Source organism: Sus scrofa, chromosome 11, assembly GCF_000003025.6.
Source record: "Sus scrofa isolate TJ Tabasco breed Duroc chromosome 11, Sscrofa11.1, whole genome shotgun sequence".
NCBI lineage: Eukaryota > Metazoa > Chordata > Mammalia > Artiodactyla > Suidae > Sus > Sus scrofa.
This window is the reverse complement of record NC_010453.5, coordinates 19,282,048-19,302,492: the sequence shown is the minus strand read 5'-3', so window position 1 is coordinate 19,302,492 and position 20,445 is coordinate 19,282,048. Positions and strand designations below refer to the sequence as shown.

The window sequence follows — 20,445 nt, the reverse complement described above, 5'->3', positions numbered from 1 at the left end:
TCGTTTCCCCTGTGCTGCAACAGGAACTTCCCCAGTGAGAATTTTTAACAGGAAACTAGAAAACACAAAGAATCAGAACAAGTCAGAGCTGAAGAACGCAACAGTTGAAATGAAAAACACACTGGAGAGTGTTAATAACAGGTTAAGTGATGCAGAAGAACACATACTGGATCTATAAGATAGGATAATGGAAATCACCAAGTCAGAACAGCAAAAAGGAAAAAGAAGTTCTAAATGAGAATAGTTCAGGAGACCTTTGAGACAGCTTAAGTGTACTAACATTCACATGACACGGGTCCCAGAAGGTGTAGAGAGAGAGAAGGGACTAGAAAATGTATTTGATTAAACTATGGCTGAAGAGTTCTCAAACGTGGACAAAGGAACAAATATCCAGGTACAGGAAATAGAGTCCTAAACAAGATGAACCCAGAGAGACCCACACCAAGACATATCATAATTAAAATGGTAAAAGTTAAAAAGAGAATTCTCTTGCTGATAAAGCCATCAGGAGAAAAAGAGTTGCATTCATTTCTGTTATGAGTGATTTGTATCTTTTAGTTAATGTGACTATAGGTCTATTGATTTTATTGATCTTTTCTAAGTACGAGCATTTGGTTTTCTTGGATTTTCTGTTGATTGTCTGTTTTTATGTTATTCTTTTGTGTTTAGTTGGCTTTTTGTATTAAAGTGTTTAATTCCTTTCTTATTTCCCTTTGTGTATATTTCCTTTCTTATTTCATTTAACTGTGTTCTTTATAGTTACTGTGGGGATTACATTTAACAACCTAACATTTTAACATTCTAATTTGGATTTATTCAAGGTTAATTTCCATAGCCTGAAAACTGCTTCCTCAGCACTTCTGTCCACACTCCTTTCAGTTGTTGATGTCACAGAATTAGATCTTATTATATTAGTCCAAAAAACAAACTAGTAATTCATAATGCTTTAGTCTCTTAAATTATGTAGAAAATAAAAAGTGGCATTACCTGCCATTATTACAATTACCCATGTAATCCTTTACATTTGCCCATGTATTTACTTTTACTGAGATCTTTATTTCTTCATATGGCTTTGAGTTACTGACTTTAGTCCCTTAATTTCAACTGGCAAGACTCCCTTTTAAAATTTTCTTTTGAGGGCCGCACCTGTGGCATATGGAAGTTCCTGGGCTAGCGGTCAAATCAGGGCTACAGCCTAAGCCTACAGCCGTGGCAACACTGGATCCTAGCTACATCTGCAGCCTACACTGCAGCTTGCAGAAAGAGTGGATCCTTAACCCGCTGAGCGAGGCCAGGGATTGACAGACAGTATGTTGGTTGTTAACCCACTGAGCCACAACTGGAATGCCAAGACTCCCTTTAGCATTGTTCACAGGACATGTCTTGTGGTAATGAACTCTCTTAACTCTTGTTTAGGAATGTCTTAATTTTTCTCTCACTTTTGAAGGAAAACTTTTCTGGCTATAGCAATTTTGGCTGACAGTTTTTTTTCTTCTTTTAGTGCTTTGACTATATCAACCCACTGCCTTCTGGCCTTCAGAGTTTCTGATGAGAAATCTATAAGTAATCTCATTAGAGATCCTTTATGTATGATCCTTTCTTGCTGCCTTAAAAATTCTCCCTTTGTCTTTGGGTATTGACAGCTTAATTATAATATGGCTTGATACAGGTCTCTTTGATTTCTTCTTACTTGGAGTTTGTGGAGCTTCTTGGATGCTTACATTCCTGTCTTTCATCAGATTTTGGAATTTTTGGCAATTATTTAAAAAAATATTTTCCCTGTTTTTTTTCTCTCTTCTCTGGGATTCCCATAATGCATATGTTCTTCCATTTAATGGTGTCTCACAGGCCCCTTAGTCTCTATTCTCTTTTCTTCCCTTTTTTTTTTTCTTCTTTCTGTTTCTTAGACTCAGTATATTGTCCTGTCTTCAAGTTTGTTGTTTCTTTCTTCTGCCTTCTCAGATCTATTATTGAATTTTCTAGTGAATTTTTCATTTTAGTTATGATACTTTCCAGACCCAGAATTTCTAGAGGTTTCTTTTTTAGGTGTTCTGTTTATTGATATTTACATTTTTTTGTACGCCATTTTCTTTTTTTTTTGTCTTTTTGTCTTTTTTTAGGGCCGCACCCATGGCACATGGAGGTTCCCAGGCTAGAGATCTAATCGGAGCTGTTGCCTCCAGCCCACACCACAGCCACAGCAACGCCAGATCCGAGCTGCGTCTGTGACCTATACCACAGCTCGTGACAATGCCGGATCCCCAACCCACTGAGCAAGGCCAGGTATCGAACCTGCAACCTCCTGGTTCCTAGTCGGATTCGTTAACCACTGCGCCACGATGGGAACTCCTGTACATCATTTCTTAACATGTCTTCTTTTAGTTCTTTTAGGATCTTAGTTTTCATCTAGAAAATCTGCCATTCAGTTCTTTTTCAGGGACACTTTCTTTTGGCCAACTTTTTTCCTTTAAAAGAACCATACTTTCTTGTTCTTTGTATGCTTTGGTTTTTAATTTTGTTGTTGTTGTTATTGAGAATTGGACAGTTGAATCTAATAATGTAAGTCCGGAAATGAGAATCTCCCCCCTTCTCTAGAGTTTGCTGTTTTTGGGTTTTATTTTTTGTTTTTGTTTGCTTTGGTCTTACTTGGTTTTGGTTGTTGTGCTGGGGATCAGCCTGTATAAACTTAAGGTTTCTCAGGTCTTTTCTGCGTCTTTGCCTTTCTTGGGTATGCACTGTGACTTGCTAATTTCCTTTATGTATGTGGTTGCTTTTTAGTGTCTTAGTCATCAACAACTGGCTCCCAAAACAGGAAAAAGAAAATAATGAAGAGTGGGAGGAAGGCAGTAACCTCTTCAATCTCCTGGAAATTGCTTTAACTAGAGAGAGAGGTGCTTGCAACAGTGTGGGAGGTGCAACAACAGTACCCCCCTCCTTTGTTTGCACTTCTGTGATGAGCAACAGTCAGTGATCAGAGCACAGGTCTGTGAAATTTGGAGAACAGGGTTGTTTTTTCCTCACTCTGGCTCTCGTAGGTTGTGTGCGGGCTGTTCTAGAAGCATGTGCCCAGTTGCCTGCCATGCGGGTGGCAGTTGGCCTTGAGTAGCTGCTACTGTGCTAAGAGCTGAAATTGGCAGAAATGGACTATAATTTACCTTCTCTGCCTTTCCCTGGAAGTTGCAAGCCTTTAATAGACTCCAAGGTTCTGGAATAGTTACATAGGACACATTCTGCCAGTGCAGTTGTTGTCTAGGTGGGGAGACATTTCTAGTGCTCGCCATTGTCTTCCCAGAATTCTCTCTTCATATGAATTTTGAGATCAGTTTGTCAGTTTCTTTTAGAAAGGCGGTTGAGATTTCAGTAGGGATTATGCTGACTCTGTAGATTAATTTGGAGAGTATTTCCATTTTAACAATATGCAGATACATGAGCATGAAATGTCTTTGATTTACTTAGATATTCCTTAATTTCTTTCAACAGTGTCTTTAGTTTTGAGAATATGTCTTAAAATTAAAAAAAAATATTCCTAAGTATTTTATTCTATTGATGCTATTATAAATGGAGTTCATTTTGGGTTTTTGGTTTATTTGACTTTTTGTATGACTTTTGTATGTCTATTTTATACCCTGAAAACTTGCCAAATTCATATTTTAGTTCAAACAGTTTTTTGGTGTATTCCTTAGGATTTTCTGTATACAAGATCATGTTGTCTGCAAATAGAGATAGTTTTACTTCTTCCTTTACAATCTGGATGCCTTTTATTTCTTTTTCTTCCCAAATTGTCCTGGACAGAACCTCCAAAACATTGTTATCTTTTTCTGTCCTTAGGGCGAGAACAGCTCAGACTTTTACCCTTACTTATCATGTGGACTTTTTTTTTTTCTTTTTTATGGCTGCACTTGTGACATATGGAAGTTCCCAGGCCAGGGGTCGAATCAGAGCTGCAGCTGAGGCCTATGCCACAGCCACAGTAATACCAGATCTGAGCTATGTTGATGTAGGCCACAGCGTGCCGCAACACCAGATCCTTAACCCATGAGCGAGGCCAGGGATAGAACCCCCGTCCTCACAGAGACAACATTGGGTCCTTAACCTGCTGAACCACAACAGGATCTCCCTGATGTGGACTTTTTGTAGATGCCTTTTGTCAGGTTGAGGAAGTTCCCTTTTATTCCTTTTGAGTGTTTTGCCAAATGATTTTGGATTTTGTCAAATGATTTTTCAGTGTCTCTTGAGACAATTACATGTTTTTTCTCCTTCCTGATACAGTGTTTTACATTAAGTTAAGATTTTAAAACTGTATTGCATTTCTAGGATAAGTCTCACTTGGTCATAGTGTATAATTCTTTTTATATGTTTGTGAATTTGGTTTCCTAGTACTTTGTTGAGGATTTTTATGCACATGTTCATAAGATATTTTGGTCTCTATTCTTTTAATATTATTGTCTGATGTTAAGTGTCAGGGTACTACTGACATCTCACAGAATGAGTTGGAAATGTTTCCTCTTCTTAAGTATTTATGGAGCAATTTGATGAACTGATATTTATTCTACTTTAAATGTTTCACCAGTGAAATCATCTGAGCCTGGACTTTTCCCTGTGTAGACGTTTTAAAATTATTAATCCAGTCTCTTGACTTGTTATAGGTCTATTCAGATTGTCAATATCTTCTTGAGTTGGTTTTGGTAGTTTTTATCCCCTTAGGAATTTGTTCATTTCACCTACCTTATCTAATTTGTCAGCATGCAGTGGTTCATAGCATTTCCGTTATAATTTTATTTCTGTAAGATTGGTCTTAATGTCCTTATTTCATTCCTAATTTTAGCTAATTTGAGTCTTTTTTTCTTGATCAATCTAACTAAAAGTGTCCCTATTTTTTTTCCCAAAAAACATTTTTTTTTGGGGGGTCTTTTGTCTTTTTAGGGCCGCACCTATGGCATATGGAGGTTCCCAGGCTAGGGGTCGAATCAGAGCTACAGCTGCCGGCCTACATCACAGCCACAGCAACTCGGGATCCGAGCCACATCTGTGACCTACACCACAGCTCACTGCAATACTGCAATGCTGGATCCTTAGCCCACTGAGCAAGGCCAGGGATCAAACCTGCAGCTTCATGGTTCCTAATTGGATTCGTTTCCGCTGTGCCACGATGGGAACTCCCAAAAAACAATTTTTGGTTTCATTGATTTTTCTCCACTTTTATGTTCTCTAAAAATTTTAATCATACCGTTTCTTTCCTATTTTCTCACCATTTAATGTTTTATACTTAATGTATATGTTAGATAACATTAAAGTTCATCATGAGCTTTCATCATAAACTATGTCAGATATATCTAACATACTTATATATAATTATTATAATAATGTATAATTGGACTACCTACTTTTAAAATTGCCCTTTTTTCATGAAAGTTTTTACTGTTGGCCAGTGTTGTTTACTGCAGTATATTCTCTTCTTCCTGAGGACCCATGGAAGGAATTTTACTCTCATCTCTGAATGAAGACCAACTAGGCTTTTTATGAGAAGCTATTTTATTTTATTTCATGGTCACTATGAATCTTCTACTGGTTGTTTACTGTTTTGAATGACAACTTTTAAGGCATAGCATGTAGTTTTTCAGGTAGTATTGTCTTATCATTTTTTCCCATCATTTTTATATTTCCCTTTCAAAATTTCAAAGAAGTATGTATTTATATATACACACACATATATATTCAAAACTCAAATATACTTTTAAAATTGAAGTATAGTTGGTTTATAGTGTTGTGTTAGTTTCTGGTGTACAGCAAAGTGATTCAGTTATATATGTGTATGTGTGTATTCTTTTTTAGATTCTTTTCCATTATAGATTATTACAAGATATTGAATATGGTTCCCTGTGCTATGTAGTAGAACCTTATTGTTTACCTATTTTATGTATAATAATGTGTCCGTTAATCCCAACCTTTTTCCCCTTTTGGTAAGCGGTACATTTTTTTGCTGTGTCTGGGAGTCTGTTTCTGTCTTGTAAGTAAGTTCACTTGTACCACTTTTTAGATTCCACATTTGAGTGATGTCACATGATATTTGTCATTGACTTCTGACTTACTTCACTTAGTATGATAATCTCTAGGTCTATCCATGTTGCGCAAATGGCATTATTTCATTCTTTTTTATGCGTGAGGAATATTCCAATGTATATATACACCATATCTTCTTTATCCATTTATTCTTTATTCTTTATTCATCTATCAGTGAACACTTCGGTTGTCTCATGTCTTGGCTGTTGTAAATAGTGCTTCTGTGAACATTAGGGTACATGTATTTTTTTCAAATTAGAGTTTTCTTTGAACATATGTCCAGGAGTGGGATTGCTGGATCATATGGTGACTATTTTTAGATTTTTAAGGAGCCTCCATACTGTTCTCCGTAGTGTCTATACCAGTTTACATTCCCATCAACAGGACGGGATACCCTGCTGTTTTTTAAACTTGGCGTATAGTTTACTTATATATACACTGATTTTTGTTTATTATCTTTCTCTTTCCCCTAAAATGTCAGCTCCAGGGAACAGGAATGTTTATTTTGTTTACTGATGTATTATTCCTAGCAGTTAGAATGTGCTCCCTCAGTGGGCATTTAGGGAATATTATTGAATTAATTCAATTAATTAAATGTCCAAAATTACCCTCTCCAGAATGCCCAGTTTCTTTACCTATATATTTTGGAGTTTTTTTGGTCTTGTGTTATGTAGTTGTCCAAGATTAAAAAAAAAAAAAATCCTTTCTAGTACATGTTAGGATTAAATTACTGAAAACAGCTATAATGTATTTTCTTTTAAAAAAAACTCCTCCCCCCAATTCTCCAAAAAGATAGTGACAAACTCTAAGTTTTATCCTCCATAAAGAGGATATGTTTATCCTCCATATTAGAAGCAGATACCAGAAGAATACATCAGATACTGTTTAGCACCTTCTTTTCCATAGGATTAGAATGACAGTGGAGATTGTTAAAACTTCCAGGTATGCTAGGGAATCTTAAATCTCCATTTTATAGAACTAGGGGTTTTCTGTTCTTTAAACATCTTATGCCCTGTATAAATATAATGTAGGAGTTCCCGTCGTGGCACAATGGTTAACGAATCCGACTAGGAACCATGAGGTTGCAGGTTCGGTCCCTGCCCTTGCTTAGTGGGTTAAGGATCCGGCGTTGCCGTGAGCTGTGGTGTAGGTTGCAGACGGGGCTCGGATCCCGCGTTGCTGTGGCTCTGGCGTAGGCCGGTGGCTACAGCTCCGATTCGACCCCTAGCCTGGGAACCTCCATATGCCGCAGGAGCGGCCCAAGAAATAGCAAAAAAAAAAAAAAAAGACCCCAAAAAAATAATTTAGATACAATAGATGTTGTTTTGAAATAAATTATTGTAAATAATCTTTCAGTGAATTTTTTCCTTATTATAGGCATTATAATTTTAATTTTTTTTTTTTGTCTTTTCTCTTTTTTTTTTGTTGTTGTTGTTGTTGTTGCTATTTCTTGGGCCGCTCCCGCAGCATATGGAGGTTCCCAGGCTAGGGGTTGAATCGGAGCTGTAGCCACCGGCCTACGCCAGAGCCACAGCAACGCGGGATCCGAGCCGCGTCTGCAACCTACACCACAGCTCACGGCAATGCCGGATCGTTAACCCACTGAGCAAGGGCAGGGACTGAACCCGCAACCTCATGGTTCCTAGTCGGATTCGTTAACCACTGCGCCACGACGGGAACTCCGGCATTATAATTTTAGAGGCCTTGTATTTGTCATTATCGATGTTCAAATTGGTACTTATTTGTGTCTGTTACATACTTAGCTCTGATCAGATAAACAAGTTTATATGAGACCTAGATATTTAGGAGAGGTTTGAAGTGAATTATTTTATCAGAAATTCCTATTCCTGGAGCTCCCACTGTGGCAGAGTGAGATTGGCAGTGTCTCTGTAGTGCTGGGACGCAGGTTTGATCCCTGGCCTTACACAGTGGATTGTGTATCTGCCATTGCTGCAGCTGTGGTGGGGGGGCTGATCCCTGGCCCAGGAACTCCATATGCTGCGGGACAGCCAAAAAAGAAAAAAAAATCTGATTTCTGTTCCTTTTTTAATTCTCTCTCTCGCTCTCTCTCTTTTTTTTTTTTTCTTTTTGTCTTTTTGTTTTTCCAGGGCTGCACCTGCTGCATATGGAGGTTCCCAGGCTAGCAGTCCAATCCGAGCTGTAGCCGCCTGCCTATGCCAGAGCCATAGCAATGCCAGATCTGAGCCGTGTCTGTGACCTACACCACTGCTCACGGCAGTGCCGGATCCTTAATCCACCGAGCGAGGCCAGGGATTGAACCCGCATCCTCATGGATGCTAGCCCGGTTTGTTAACTGATGGGCCATGACGGGAACTCCTAATTTATCTCTTTTTAACATGAAAATTAAATACCTCAATTTTCTCATGCTACAAACTATTTTTTTCAGGTTGAGTCAAAATTGTATTGCACTCAGAAATCAACAATCTTTCCCCCACCTTGGATCTGTTGTAGAAAGTTTACCAAACTTTTAAAAATTAAATAATTATTTTTCCTGGTTTTATTCAGGGTATACAAAGCTGCTTAGCAATGCTTTTTTATCAATATAAAGGTAAATTGTGTTACCTTGCTGCATTAAATTCTAGCAAAAGTGAAATATTTACTTCCTTAGTTACTGAGGTATTATTGAAAATAAACATGATGGGTTCTCTTAAGTTTTTAAAAATTTTGGCAAATTTGCCAAAGATTATCATTTATGACTTGAAACCCTAGAAACTCCCAGACCTTAGGACTTGATCAGTGATCTCTTTCTGTTCCCTTCCAGTCGAGAGTCTTTTGTTCTAATGCCATCTCATTTATTAATTAGTTATAGTTTCCTTTTCCCAAGGATTGTATGTGATGTTGGTAGAATGAGTTGACATGCGAACTTCAGAAGATACCTTTTATACAATCTGAGTTGTAGGAATTGACCCCTCTTCTCAGTGTTTTTATCTTTTTAAGAGTGGTAGACATCGCTTTCGTAGATCTTTTACAGAAAAACCAATTAATTAGTGGCTGTTTGAATTTGGTGGCATTTTTTTCTCCTCTATGGCTATATCGTCTTGGGTGGGTCATCTTTTCGATCTTTAACTCAATAAACTAAACAGAGAACTTGACTAGAAACTAAATTCTAGGTCAGTTATGTATCGCATGTTTAGGAAATAAGGTCTATAATATTTGAGTTTTATTGATGCTTAAAAAAGTGTGTTATCAGGAGCTAAAGAAACTGTTGTAGATAGTTATATGTTACCTTATACGTTTTATTTGTGTTTCTTTTTTTTTTTTAATTTTCCCACTGTACAGCAAGGGGGTCAAGTTATCCTTACATGTATACATTACAATTACATTTTTTCCCCACCCTTTGTTCTGTTGCAACATGAGTATCTAGACAAAGTTCTCAATGCTACTCAGCAGGATCTCCTTGTAAATCTATTCTAAGTTGTGTCTGATAAGCCCAAGCTCCCGATCCCTCCCACTCCCTCCCTCTCCCATCAGGCATCCACAAGTCTTTTCTCCAAGTCCATGATTTTCTTTTCTGAGGAGGTGTTCATTTGTGCTGGATATTAGATTCCAGTTATAAGTGATATCATATGGTATTTGTCTTTGTCTTTCTGGCTCATTTCACTCAGTATGAGATTCTCTAGTTCCATCCATGTTGCTGCAAATGGTATTATTTTGTTCTTTTTTGTGGCTGAGTAGTATTCCATTGTGTATGTATACCACATCTTCTGAATCCAATCATCTGTTGATGGACATTTGGATTGTTTCCATGTCCTGGCTATTGTGAATAGTGCTGCAATGAACATGCGGGTGCATGTGTCTCTTTTAAGTAGAGTTTTTATTTGTGTTTCAGTTTTGCTCCTTCTTTGTTTCTCTGAGCACACGAGGGGGAGAAAGTCCAAAAAAATCATTCTATCCTATACTGGGGTATGATTCTTGTTACTTTTTTTAAAAAATATTCATTTCACGTAAGTTAGTGCTAAACATCGTATTAGGCTCTTGGGGGTACAGCAGTGATTAGATATAATTCTTACGTCCTTAAAATGCTTACATACTAGTTGAGATATGGACAGCTGAGCAAGTGAGTAAGCTGAACTGCAGTTTACTTAAGTGCTTAGGTCTGTCCCCTGACTTCTGTAGACGTTCTTAAGGGAAGGAGCCCTAGGTACACATCTCTTAGGTAGAAGGCCAGGTGAATGTGGACTTGCCAGGTGTATATTTTTCTGGGAGTAGCGTCAACTCTTTCCCCACAAAGGCATTGTGTAACTGGATGGCTAATTACCCAGTGTTTACCCCGGCATGTTGTATCAAAAATGTGATTGAATACAAGTAAAATTAGCTTTTGCATTCTTCTTGGCTCTGCCACTCTTGCCTTTTGCTTCTGAGCACATCAAAGAATTTCCTTATACTAACTGCTGTCACTTAGTGATACTAGTGAGAGAGAGGGTATTTTGGCATATTAGCAAGTTATTCCCTCTTGTTCCTTCATATAACCTTGATGAAGAGGAAATCCAGGAGTGGAAGATAAAGGTAGGTCTTGTCCCTTCTGCTGTTCCAGTGCCTTTACCTGGTAACTTTATTGCCACGCACTCATTAACGTCTCATGAATCTAGTGTAAGGATGTGTCCTTTTGACCCTGAGATAAAGAGCATATATTTTATGGCTTATTTCCATCGTCGTGGCAGCTTTTTTAAAAAGTGAAGATAATAGTATTTTTAACTTTTAAAATTTGAATGTAAATTCATGTTACTTACGATAGCATGAATAGTAAGATAACCTACTTTTCAGATGTTTCCAAGATGACTTATGTTACCACTTGGTGGAGCTCTTTTGTAAGTTAGTGCATTGTGAAAAAGTAGGTACAAGTTGTCACTAATTAGGGGTTATCAGTTGGGTGGTTCAAAGGAACTAACCTAAATTACTGGTTAACAGGTAGCCCTTTAAGTGTAGATTGTAGTTTTTTTTTTTTTTAAACTGCACTGTCTTCAATTAAAATTTTAATATTTTAAGGATTTTTGAGTACTCCTAATTTTTCTCACTCCTGCTTTATATAAATTTAGTACTTTTTTTATAATTGACTTACCTGCCCCATTTTATAGTTATAGGTAATTAAGAAAATGTATGTAGGATTAAGGAAGAAAATGGAAATCATTTTTAATCCTTCCACCTAGAGATAATAGTAACATTGTGATATACTTTTTGCTTTTACTTCCTTTTAAAATTTTTCCACAAAATTGGAATTAAAATATACACGTAATTTGGTACTCTGGTATTTTTTCCTCTTAACATGCTTTTGGTATTTTCCCATGTCCTTATAATGTTTCAGATATTTTAAGGGTTTTATGTTATTCCATGATATCTCTCTTATAATTTAATTAACCGTTCTATTTAAAGATATTTAAGCTATTTCCATTTTTGATATTATAAATAGTTCTCTGAATATATATATTACGCTAAACTTGACTCAGCCCTACAGTTATTGTCATTTTGTATTTATTTATTTATTTTTTGTCTTTTGTCTTTTTAAGGCCTCACCCTCTGCATATGGAGGTTCCCAGGCTAGGGGTTGAATTGGAGCTGTGGCCACTGGCCTATGCCAAGCCACAGCAACATGGGAGCCATCTTCAACCTACACCACAGCTCACGGCAATGCCAAATCCTTAACCCACTGAGTGAGGCCAAGGATCGAACCCGAGTCCTCACGGATGCTAGTTGGGTTTGTTAACAACTGAGCCATGACAGGAACTCCCTGTAGTTATTTAAAAAGATTTTTTTATTATTGTTGATTTACAGTGTTCTGTCAATTTCTGCTGTACAGCAAAGTGACCGGGTTGTGTGTGTGAATTATTTTTCTCACATTATTCTCCATCGTGTTTCATCACTAGTGGCTAGATATAGTTCCCTGTGCTATATGGTAGGGTCTCATGGTTTATCCAGTCCAAATGCAATGTTTTTCATCTACTAACCCCAAACTCTCAGTACATCCCACTCCATTCCCCTACCCCTTTTCAACCACACATAGGTTCTCCATGTCCATGAGGTTTTTTTTTTTTTTTTTCTGTAGATAGGTTCATTTGTGCCATATATTAGATTCCAAATATAAGTGATATCCTATGGTATTTGTCTTTCTCTTTCTTAGTTCACTTAGTATGAGAGTCTCTAGTTCCATCCATGTTGCTGCAAATGGCATTATTTTGTTCTTTTCTGTGGCTGAGTAGTATTCCATTGTGTATATTTACATCTTCTTAATCCATTCATCTGTTGTTGGACATGTAGGTTATTTCCTTGTCTTGGGTATTGTGAATAGCGCTGCAATGAATATAGAGGTGCATGTAACTTTTTCAGTGAAAGCGTTGTTTGGATATATGCCCAGGAGTGGGATTGCTGGGTCATATGGTAGTTCTGTATTTAGTTTTCTGAGGTACCTCCATACATTTTCCACAGTGGTTGTGCTAATTTACATTCTTGCCAACAGTGTAGGAGGGTTCCCTTTTCTCCATACCCTCTCCAGCATTTGTTATTTGTAGACTTACTATAGATAGCCATTCTGACTAGTGTGAAGTGGTACCTCATTGTAGTTTTGGTTTGCATTTCTCTAATAATTAGTGATGTTGAGCATTTTTTCATGTGTCTGTTGGCCATCTGTATGTCTTCTTTGGAGAAATGTCCATTCAGGTCTTCTGCCCATTTTTCAGTTGGGTTTTTTGTTTGTTTGTTTGTTTGTTTGTTTTTGCTGTTGAGTTGTATGAGTTGTTTGTATATTTTGGAAATTAAGCCCTGGTCAGCTGCATCATTTGCAACTATTTTCTCCCATTCCATAGGTTGTATTTTTTTTTTTAATTGTTTACTTTGCTGTGCAAAAGCTTATAAGTTTGTTTAGGTCCCATTAGTTTCTTTTTGTTTTTATTTCTATTGCTTTGGGAGACTGACCTAAGAAAACATTTGTATGGTTGATGTCAGAGAATGTTTTGCCTGTGTTCTCTTCTAGGAGTTGTATGGTGTCGTATGTTTAATAAATCTTTAAGCCGTTTTGAGTTTGTTTTAGTGCAAGGTGTGAGGGTGTGTTCTAATTTCATTGATTTATGTGCAGCTCTCCAGTTTTCCCAGCATCACTCGCTGAAAAGAGTGTTTTTTTCCCATTTTATGTTCTTGTCTCCTTTGTTGAAGATTAGTTGACCGTAGGTGTCTGGGTTTATTTCTGGGTTCTCTGTTCTGTTCCATTGGTCTGTGTGTCTGATTTTGTACCAGTACCACACTGTCTCGAATACTGTAATATTGTCTGAAGCCTGGGAAAGTTATGCCTCCTGCTTGGTTTTTGTTCCTCAAGATTTCTTTGGCAATTCTGGGTCTTATATGGTAGTTTTTGGATTGTTGGTTGTAGTTCCATGAAAAATGTCATGAGTAATTTGATAGGGATTGCACTGAATCTGTAGATTGCTTTGGATATTATGGCCATTTTAACAGTGCTAATTCTTCCAATCCAGGAGCATGGAATATCTTTCCATTTCTTTGAATCCTCTTTAATTTCCTTGATTAATGTTTTATAGTTCTCAGCATGCCCTTTCATGGCCTTAGGCAGGTTTATTCCTAGGTATTTAATTTTTAGGGGTGCGATTTTAAAAGGTATTTTTATATTCCTTTTGAAATATTTCATTATTAGTATACAGAAATGCAACCTACTTTGCTGAATTTGTTGATCAGTTTGAGTAATTTTTGTGTGGCATCCTTAGGGTTTTCTGTATATAGTATCATGTTATCTGCATAGAGTGACAGTTTTACCTCTTCTCTTCCAATTTGGATACCTTTTATTTCTTTTGTCTGATTGCTGTGGCTAGAACTTCCAATACTATGTTGAATAAAAGTGGTGAGAGTGGGCATCCTTGTCTTGTTCCAGATTTTAGCGGGAAGGCTTTCACCTTTTCTCCAGTGAGTATTATATTGGCAGCGGTTTTGTCATAAATGGCTTTTATTATGTTATGTTCCCTCTATACCCACTTTGGTAAGAGTTTTTATTATGAATGGACGTTGGACTTTGTTGAATGCTTTTTCCACATCTGTTGAGATGATCATGTGGTTTTTGACTTATCTTTTGTTAATGTGGTGTATGACCTTGCTTGATTTGTGTATGTTGAACTATCTTTGTGAACTTGGGATGAATCCCACTTGGTCGTGGTGTATGATCTTTTTTATATGTTGTTGAATTCGGTTGGCTAAAATTAGCAATTTGTATGTTTAGTTTCAGAAATAGTATGTATGAAAGTTTCAAAGTCATATTTATTGAGGTATAATTTATATACACTAAAATCAACCAGTTTTAAGTGAATAATTCAGTAATTTTTGACAAATGTTATTTAACCACTTAATTACCACCATTAAAATATAGAAATTTTTGGAGTTCCTGCTGTGGTGCATTAGGATCAGTAGCTCTGCAGCACTGGGATGCAGGTTCAATCTCCAGCCCAGCACAGTAGGTTCGAAGACCTGGCGTTGCTGCAACTCCAGCTCAGATGTGATCCCTGGCCTGGCAACTCCATATGCTGTGGGGCAGCCAAAAAAGAGGGAAAAAAAAAAGATACAGAAATTTTGTGTTACTCCAGAAATTTCTCTCATTCTCTTTGATGGTGATTCCCCAGCACCTCTACTCCTGTGCTCAAGCAGCCACTGATCTGCTTTCTGACATTAGAGATTAGTTTTTGCCTTTGGAATTCTGTATGAAATCACAAGGGTGCACAGCCTGTACCCTTTTGTGTTTGGTTTTTTTACCTTATTGTAGTAAGTTTGAGATTTATCTATGCTGGGTTTGTAGATACTTTCCCCTTTTTTACTGTTGAATAATATTCCATTAAATGGATATACCACACTGTATTTTCACCTGTTTTTATATTGGGTTGTTTGAGTTTTTGGTTTTTATAAATGAAGCCACTGTTAACATTCAAGTACAAAGTTTACATTTCTCTTGGGTATAGGTATCTGGGAGTGGAATTGCTAAGTGTTATGGAAAGTATAAAACTTTTAAAAACTTGCTAAACTTGTTTTCTGAAATGTTTGTACGATTTTCACATTTTTGTCAGTAAGGTTTGAGTGTTCCATTGCTTTACATCTTATCAACTCTTGATATTTTCAGTCTTTTTAATTTTAACAGTTCTACTGGGTGTAGAGTTGTAATATAAGTTTTGAAATATTTTCTCCTCAAGTAGCTGAAATTAAGGACAAATTTAGAGTTGGATGCTGATAAGATTCATATTGTCCATAAAATTTGATAATTTAGGATTTTTTTTCTAAAGCTTTTATTTTTTATTTCAAAACAATGAAAAATTTCATCACATACTTTTCAGCTCTTTTGTATTCTCAATTAAGATTAAGCAAATAGTTCCAGCTGTTTAATAGCACGTCAGATAATTTGGTATTTCTTTTGTTTTCAACTTAATATAATCCAATTTTTACATACAAAACATATATTTAGAGCTATGTATTTTTAGGGGGAAAAGTATTCTAATGATAATGGAAATATATTCTAATGAAGTTGTAGCCATAATTCATTACTAATTATATACCAGTCATTATGCTAGGGTTTTAATCTCTCATTTATTTTTATAAAATGAGGTATGTGTTATTATTTCTATTGGCTAGGAAAGCAGTTATGGCACTGAGAGATAAGAATTTCTAAGGTTAAAAAATACTTGAATCAGTGGATTGATAAAGAACAAGTGAATTAGAGAAAAAGGAGGATAATCAAATAAGGAAATGGACTTGTTTTTTTTAAAACGATTTATATTATGGAGTCTGAATTATTTTAACTTGGCTTTGATGGTGTTGGATTTTAGAAAAATGAAAATATTTACTTTAAAGAACCAACTGGCCCCTTTATTTTTTTAGAAAGTTGTAATTTAACTTTTTTATCTTTCTAGTGATTTTTTTTTGCCTTACAATATAAAATTTAAGGGTTTGTTATTAGTGTAAAATTAAGTGCTTTCAGACATATGACATAAAAATTCAGGAACACATTTTGTTATGTTGAATAAGAAAAAAATTGCATATAATGCAGTTTTAATATGTTGGCCAGTAGGTAAATAATTTAATGAAATATTTGAACCTTTTATTGTTGTTGTTCCCAGGAAGGTCATATTCAAAAGAAAAAGGAACTGTGGGGAATCTGTATCTTTATTGCAGCAGTTGACCTAGATGAAATGCCATTCACCTTCACTGAGCTGCAGAAAAACATTGACATCAGGTAAAATTTCTTGCACTAGTAAAGACCTCCGCCATTATTTCTGAACTTTCATTTTAATTAACTAGGGAATTAGAGGGAAATACTAAAATTAAATAAAACAGAGAATTTAGGTCATCTAACTCTCGTTCTCCATTAGAGTTCTTGATGAAAGTGTATTTATGCTGTACTTTCTTAAATGTAGCAGTTTGTGTCCTGTGAAAATTTTCCATGTATGTCTCACTGTCTCTAAACTCTCTTGAAGTAGCTCTTGGTAAAGTGGACAAAAGAAGCAAGGATTTATGAAGTAGGCTTTTTATATATAAAAACCTTTGTAAAAGTAGTATGTCTATCTTAAATTTAGTTGATTAAAGTTTATAATAGTTAAATACAATAGATATTATGATTATATACTTTTTAAGGCTGTATATTCAGTTGAATATTATTATAATACTTACCCCTGAAAATAATTAATGTCTGTATTGAGCTTAGTAATAAGAGGAGTTTACTAATTATTTCCAGCAACTCAAGAGAAGCCTTCAGGGGCTTCCAGTCATTTTTTTTGCAGCATATTTATGAAATGGAACAGTAAATAATGTGACCGAAAAGATAGTATGTTTCTTCTTGGATAAAGCCATCTTTATCCAAGAGTTAACATAACTGGTATCATGAGTAAATGAGATAAAGTGTTTGGTAACTTTTCTTTACTACTCTAAATAAAATGTGGAAACAAAAGCCATGTATGTTCATATTTAATTTCTTAAATTAGAATTTGTCTACCTGTCAGAGATTTCACAGTTTCACTTTATTTATTTATTTATTTATTGTCTTTTTTTGCCATTTCTTGGGCCACTCCTGTGGCATATGGAGGTTCCCAGGCTAGGGGTCTAATCGGAGCTGTAGCTGCTGGCTACACCAGAGCCGCAGCAACGAGGGATCTGAGCCTCGTCTGCAGCCTACACCACACCTCATGGGAACGCTGGATCCTTAACCCACTGAGCAAGGCCAGGGATTGAACTCACAACATCATGGTTCCTAGTCGGATTTGTTAACACTGAGCCACAACGGGAACTCCCTCACAGTTTCACTTAATTAAATAAAATCATTAAATCAAAATAGTTTTTATATAACTGAAAATTAATCTAAATATAAAGGTAAATATCCAGATTAATTTATTCATTCACTGGCAAATGTTTTAGTGGCGTCAGAGGATTGCAAAGAGAGTGAATATTTGGGTTAATATAGCATTTATTTTTTAAGATATATGACTTGGAGAAGATTACCTATCCTTATTAAGTCTCAGGTTCCTTTTCTTTCCTGTGAAATGAAAATTACTAGCTACTTTGTAGACTTACAAGAATTAAATAACTTATAATGAATAGAGAAGTAAGTAGTTAATTGAGTCAGTGGCTGTAACAGCATAGACACTGATGAGGTCTTCATCTCTTTTTTTCTGTAGGTTCCTCCCATCCCTCCCCTTCCCCTGAAAATAGGGAAAAGAAACAAAAGTTTTCAACTCTTAGGCACTATGATACTTTACTAGGTTCTAGTGTTATAGAGGTGAGATGTGGTCTCTGACCTCAAGAAACTCAATCCAGTGGGGAAGAAAAAATTAAACAGATGACTGCAATATAGTGTATTTAGGTATTCATAGACTTCTGTTTATTTACTTATTTATTTATTTTTGTCTTTTTGCCTTTTCTAGGACTGTTTCTGAGACATATGGAGGTTCCCAGGCTAGGGGTCTAATCGGAACTGTAGCCGCTGGCCTATGCCAGAGCCACAGCAGAAAGAATTTTCCTGACAAAGATTTTCCTAAATGTTTCCCGAGTATTCATAGAACAACAATGATTTATGAAATAAGCGTACCATAAATAATAGCACTACCATAAATATAGTAATATGTTTGATACAACTTTTTCTTAGGACATCTCTGTGTTCTGATAACTACATAGGAATGTTATCTAGACAACTACCTTTTTTTTCCCCCTTTTTTTTTCTTTTTAGAGCTGTACTTGAGACATATGGAGGTTCCCAGGCTAGGGGTTGAATCAGAGCTGCACCTACAGGCCTACGCCACAGCCATAGCAACTCCGGATTCTTAACCCACTGAGCAGGGCCAGAGATTCAACCCACATCCTCATGGATACTAGTCCGGTTCGTTACCACTCAGCCACAGGGGAATTCCTGGACCACTGCTTCTTAAACATGCTCTGGTGAAGGACTAGTTCCTCTTCTTTCCAATATTTCACAGACTGATTTTTTTTTTAAATAGAAATTAATTACTAGAAGAATGAAACAAAAATCCTACCAAACAAGGGATCATTTTTTTTTTTATTGTTAGATTCAGCAGGCATAAAAATGGGGTGAAATTGCTAAAAAAGGTTTTTAAGTACTTACTCTCAACAATTTCTGTACTTAATTTGGGTTTGGTAAATAGTTTATAGATCAGCATCAATCCTGCTGTGGAATATGTGGTTATCTGCAGATCTGTATATCTTAATTATGGCTTGCTATTCCTGTCTCCCTCCTCTCTTTCCCTCTCAACTTCCTGCCCTTTCTTCTCTCCTTCAGAGGAGGGCGACAGAAGGAATGGAAACTCACCCAAGTTACCCCTAGAAAAAGAAGGCCTTGTAGTAGCAGTACCATTTTAATGGTATTGCATGGATACATACTGCTGTATATCTCAAAACTGGGTGTGAGAGGGTTCTTGAATAAATGCTCTTCTAAGGTCGATTTCTTTTTCTTGGCACACTAGCTTTGCTCTCTTTTCGAAGCAGCATCGTGCTTCTTTACTATGCCTTCTGTCCCTCCTTAATTTAGTTTTCCACCAAATATGTCATGGCTGCTCCAATCCCTTCTATATCTGTGGAACTTTTCATAACTTTCTTTTTAGGGTTGCACCCACAACATATGGAAGTTCCCAGGCTAGGGGTCGAATCAGAGCTGCAGCTGCCAGCCTACACCACAGCTCACAGCAACGTGGGATCTTTAACTCTCGGAGCTAGGCCAGGGATCGAACCTGCATCTTCATGAGTACTTGTCAGGTTCGTTACTGCTGAGTCACAATGGGAACTCCCTCTTAACCTTCTTTTGTGTTCCATGCCCTCTCCTGATTACCTGAAGCTTTTATTTTTCCAGTTCTGGAGGTAAATGTCTGAGTGGTATAGCCCAGTGTTTGGAATGAAGGCTGTAACTCACTGGTGGCTGGACAGCCTATGGATGGGTCTGGTGGCGACCCTCTAGTTCAGTTAGCTGCTTTGGTATAATTCCTTAGATAAACTTGATTAAGAATGAGTGTGTGAGGTACAGTTGGAGATAGCTCTCTGTAGTGCCCTATTTTTCAATAGTGAACAATTTCAAATAGGTTAATTCTTTTTTTTTTTTTTTTGTTGTTGTTGTTGTTGTTGTTGTTGTTGTTGCTATTTCTTGGGCCGCTCCCGCGGCATATGGAGGTTCCCAGGCTAGGGGTTGAATCGGAGCTGTAGCCACCGGCCTACGCCAGAGCCACAGCAACGCAGGATCCGAGCCGCGTCTGCAACCTACACCACAGCTCACGGCAACGCCAGATCGTTAACCCACTGAGCAAGGGCAGGGACCGAACCCGAAACCTCATGGTTCCTAGTCGGATTCGTTAACCACTGCGCCACGACGGGAACTCCTCAAATAGGTTAATTCTTAAAGAAAATAATAAAAAATGATTTAAAGTTATTCTTTAAACAACTTAAAAATTTTCATCAGTTTTCCTTTCCCTTCCCCAACAATTCAGTCCTAAAACCGCTAGTAGGGTGAAGAACATAGGTGTGTGCATCTGTGGTGAGGGAGAGCCATGGGGCCCAAAGGATGTTAGAGCCCAAGTGGGATGAAGAGGTCATCACCCTAACCCTAACCCCTAACCCTGTGGGGAGCTTCTGACATGAGCTGTCTGATGTGCAGTGTCAAGACCAAGCAGGGCACTGGTGTGGGGTGTCATGGCACGTATGAGGTAAGGGCAATCGGGAGTGAGGGGTCAGCGCCCTACCAGGGTGAGGAAGGTAGCCATGTGGAGGGGTGATGCAGGCCAGGGTGAGGGGAGACAGTCCGGACAGGAGGGAGGGTACAAATGTGGAGGAGAGGGTAGCTTCATGGTTACATACGGGAGTTGATTAAATGAGCACATTTAAGAGCTGTGGACCCCAGGT

At 37.1% G+C, this 20,445-nt stretch overlaps 1 protein-coding gene across 2 annotated transcripts in view; it reads left to right on the top strand.

Annotated features, from left to right (window-relative positions):
* RB1 (RB transcriptional corepressor 1) overlaps window positions 1–20,445 on the top strand; it is a 130,889-nt gene that overhangs the window by 15,150 nt on the left and 95,294 nt on the right. For both annotated transcript variants that reach the window (XM_013992198.2, NM_001285967.1), the window contains 1 exon segment: window positions 16,173–16,288. In XM_013992198.2, coding sequence (XP_013847652.2) covers window positions 16,173–16,288 — 116 coding nt within the window.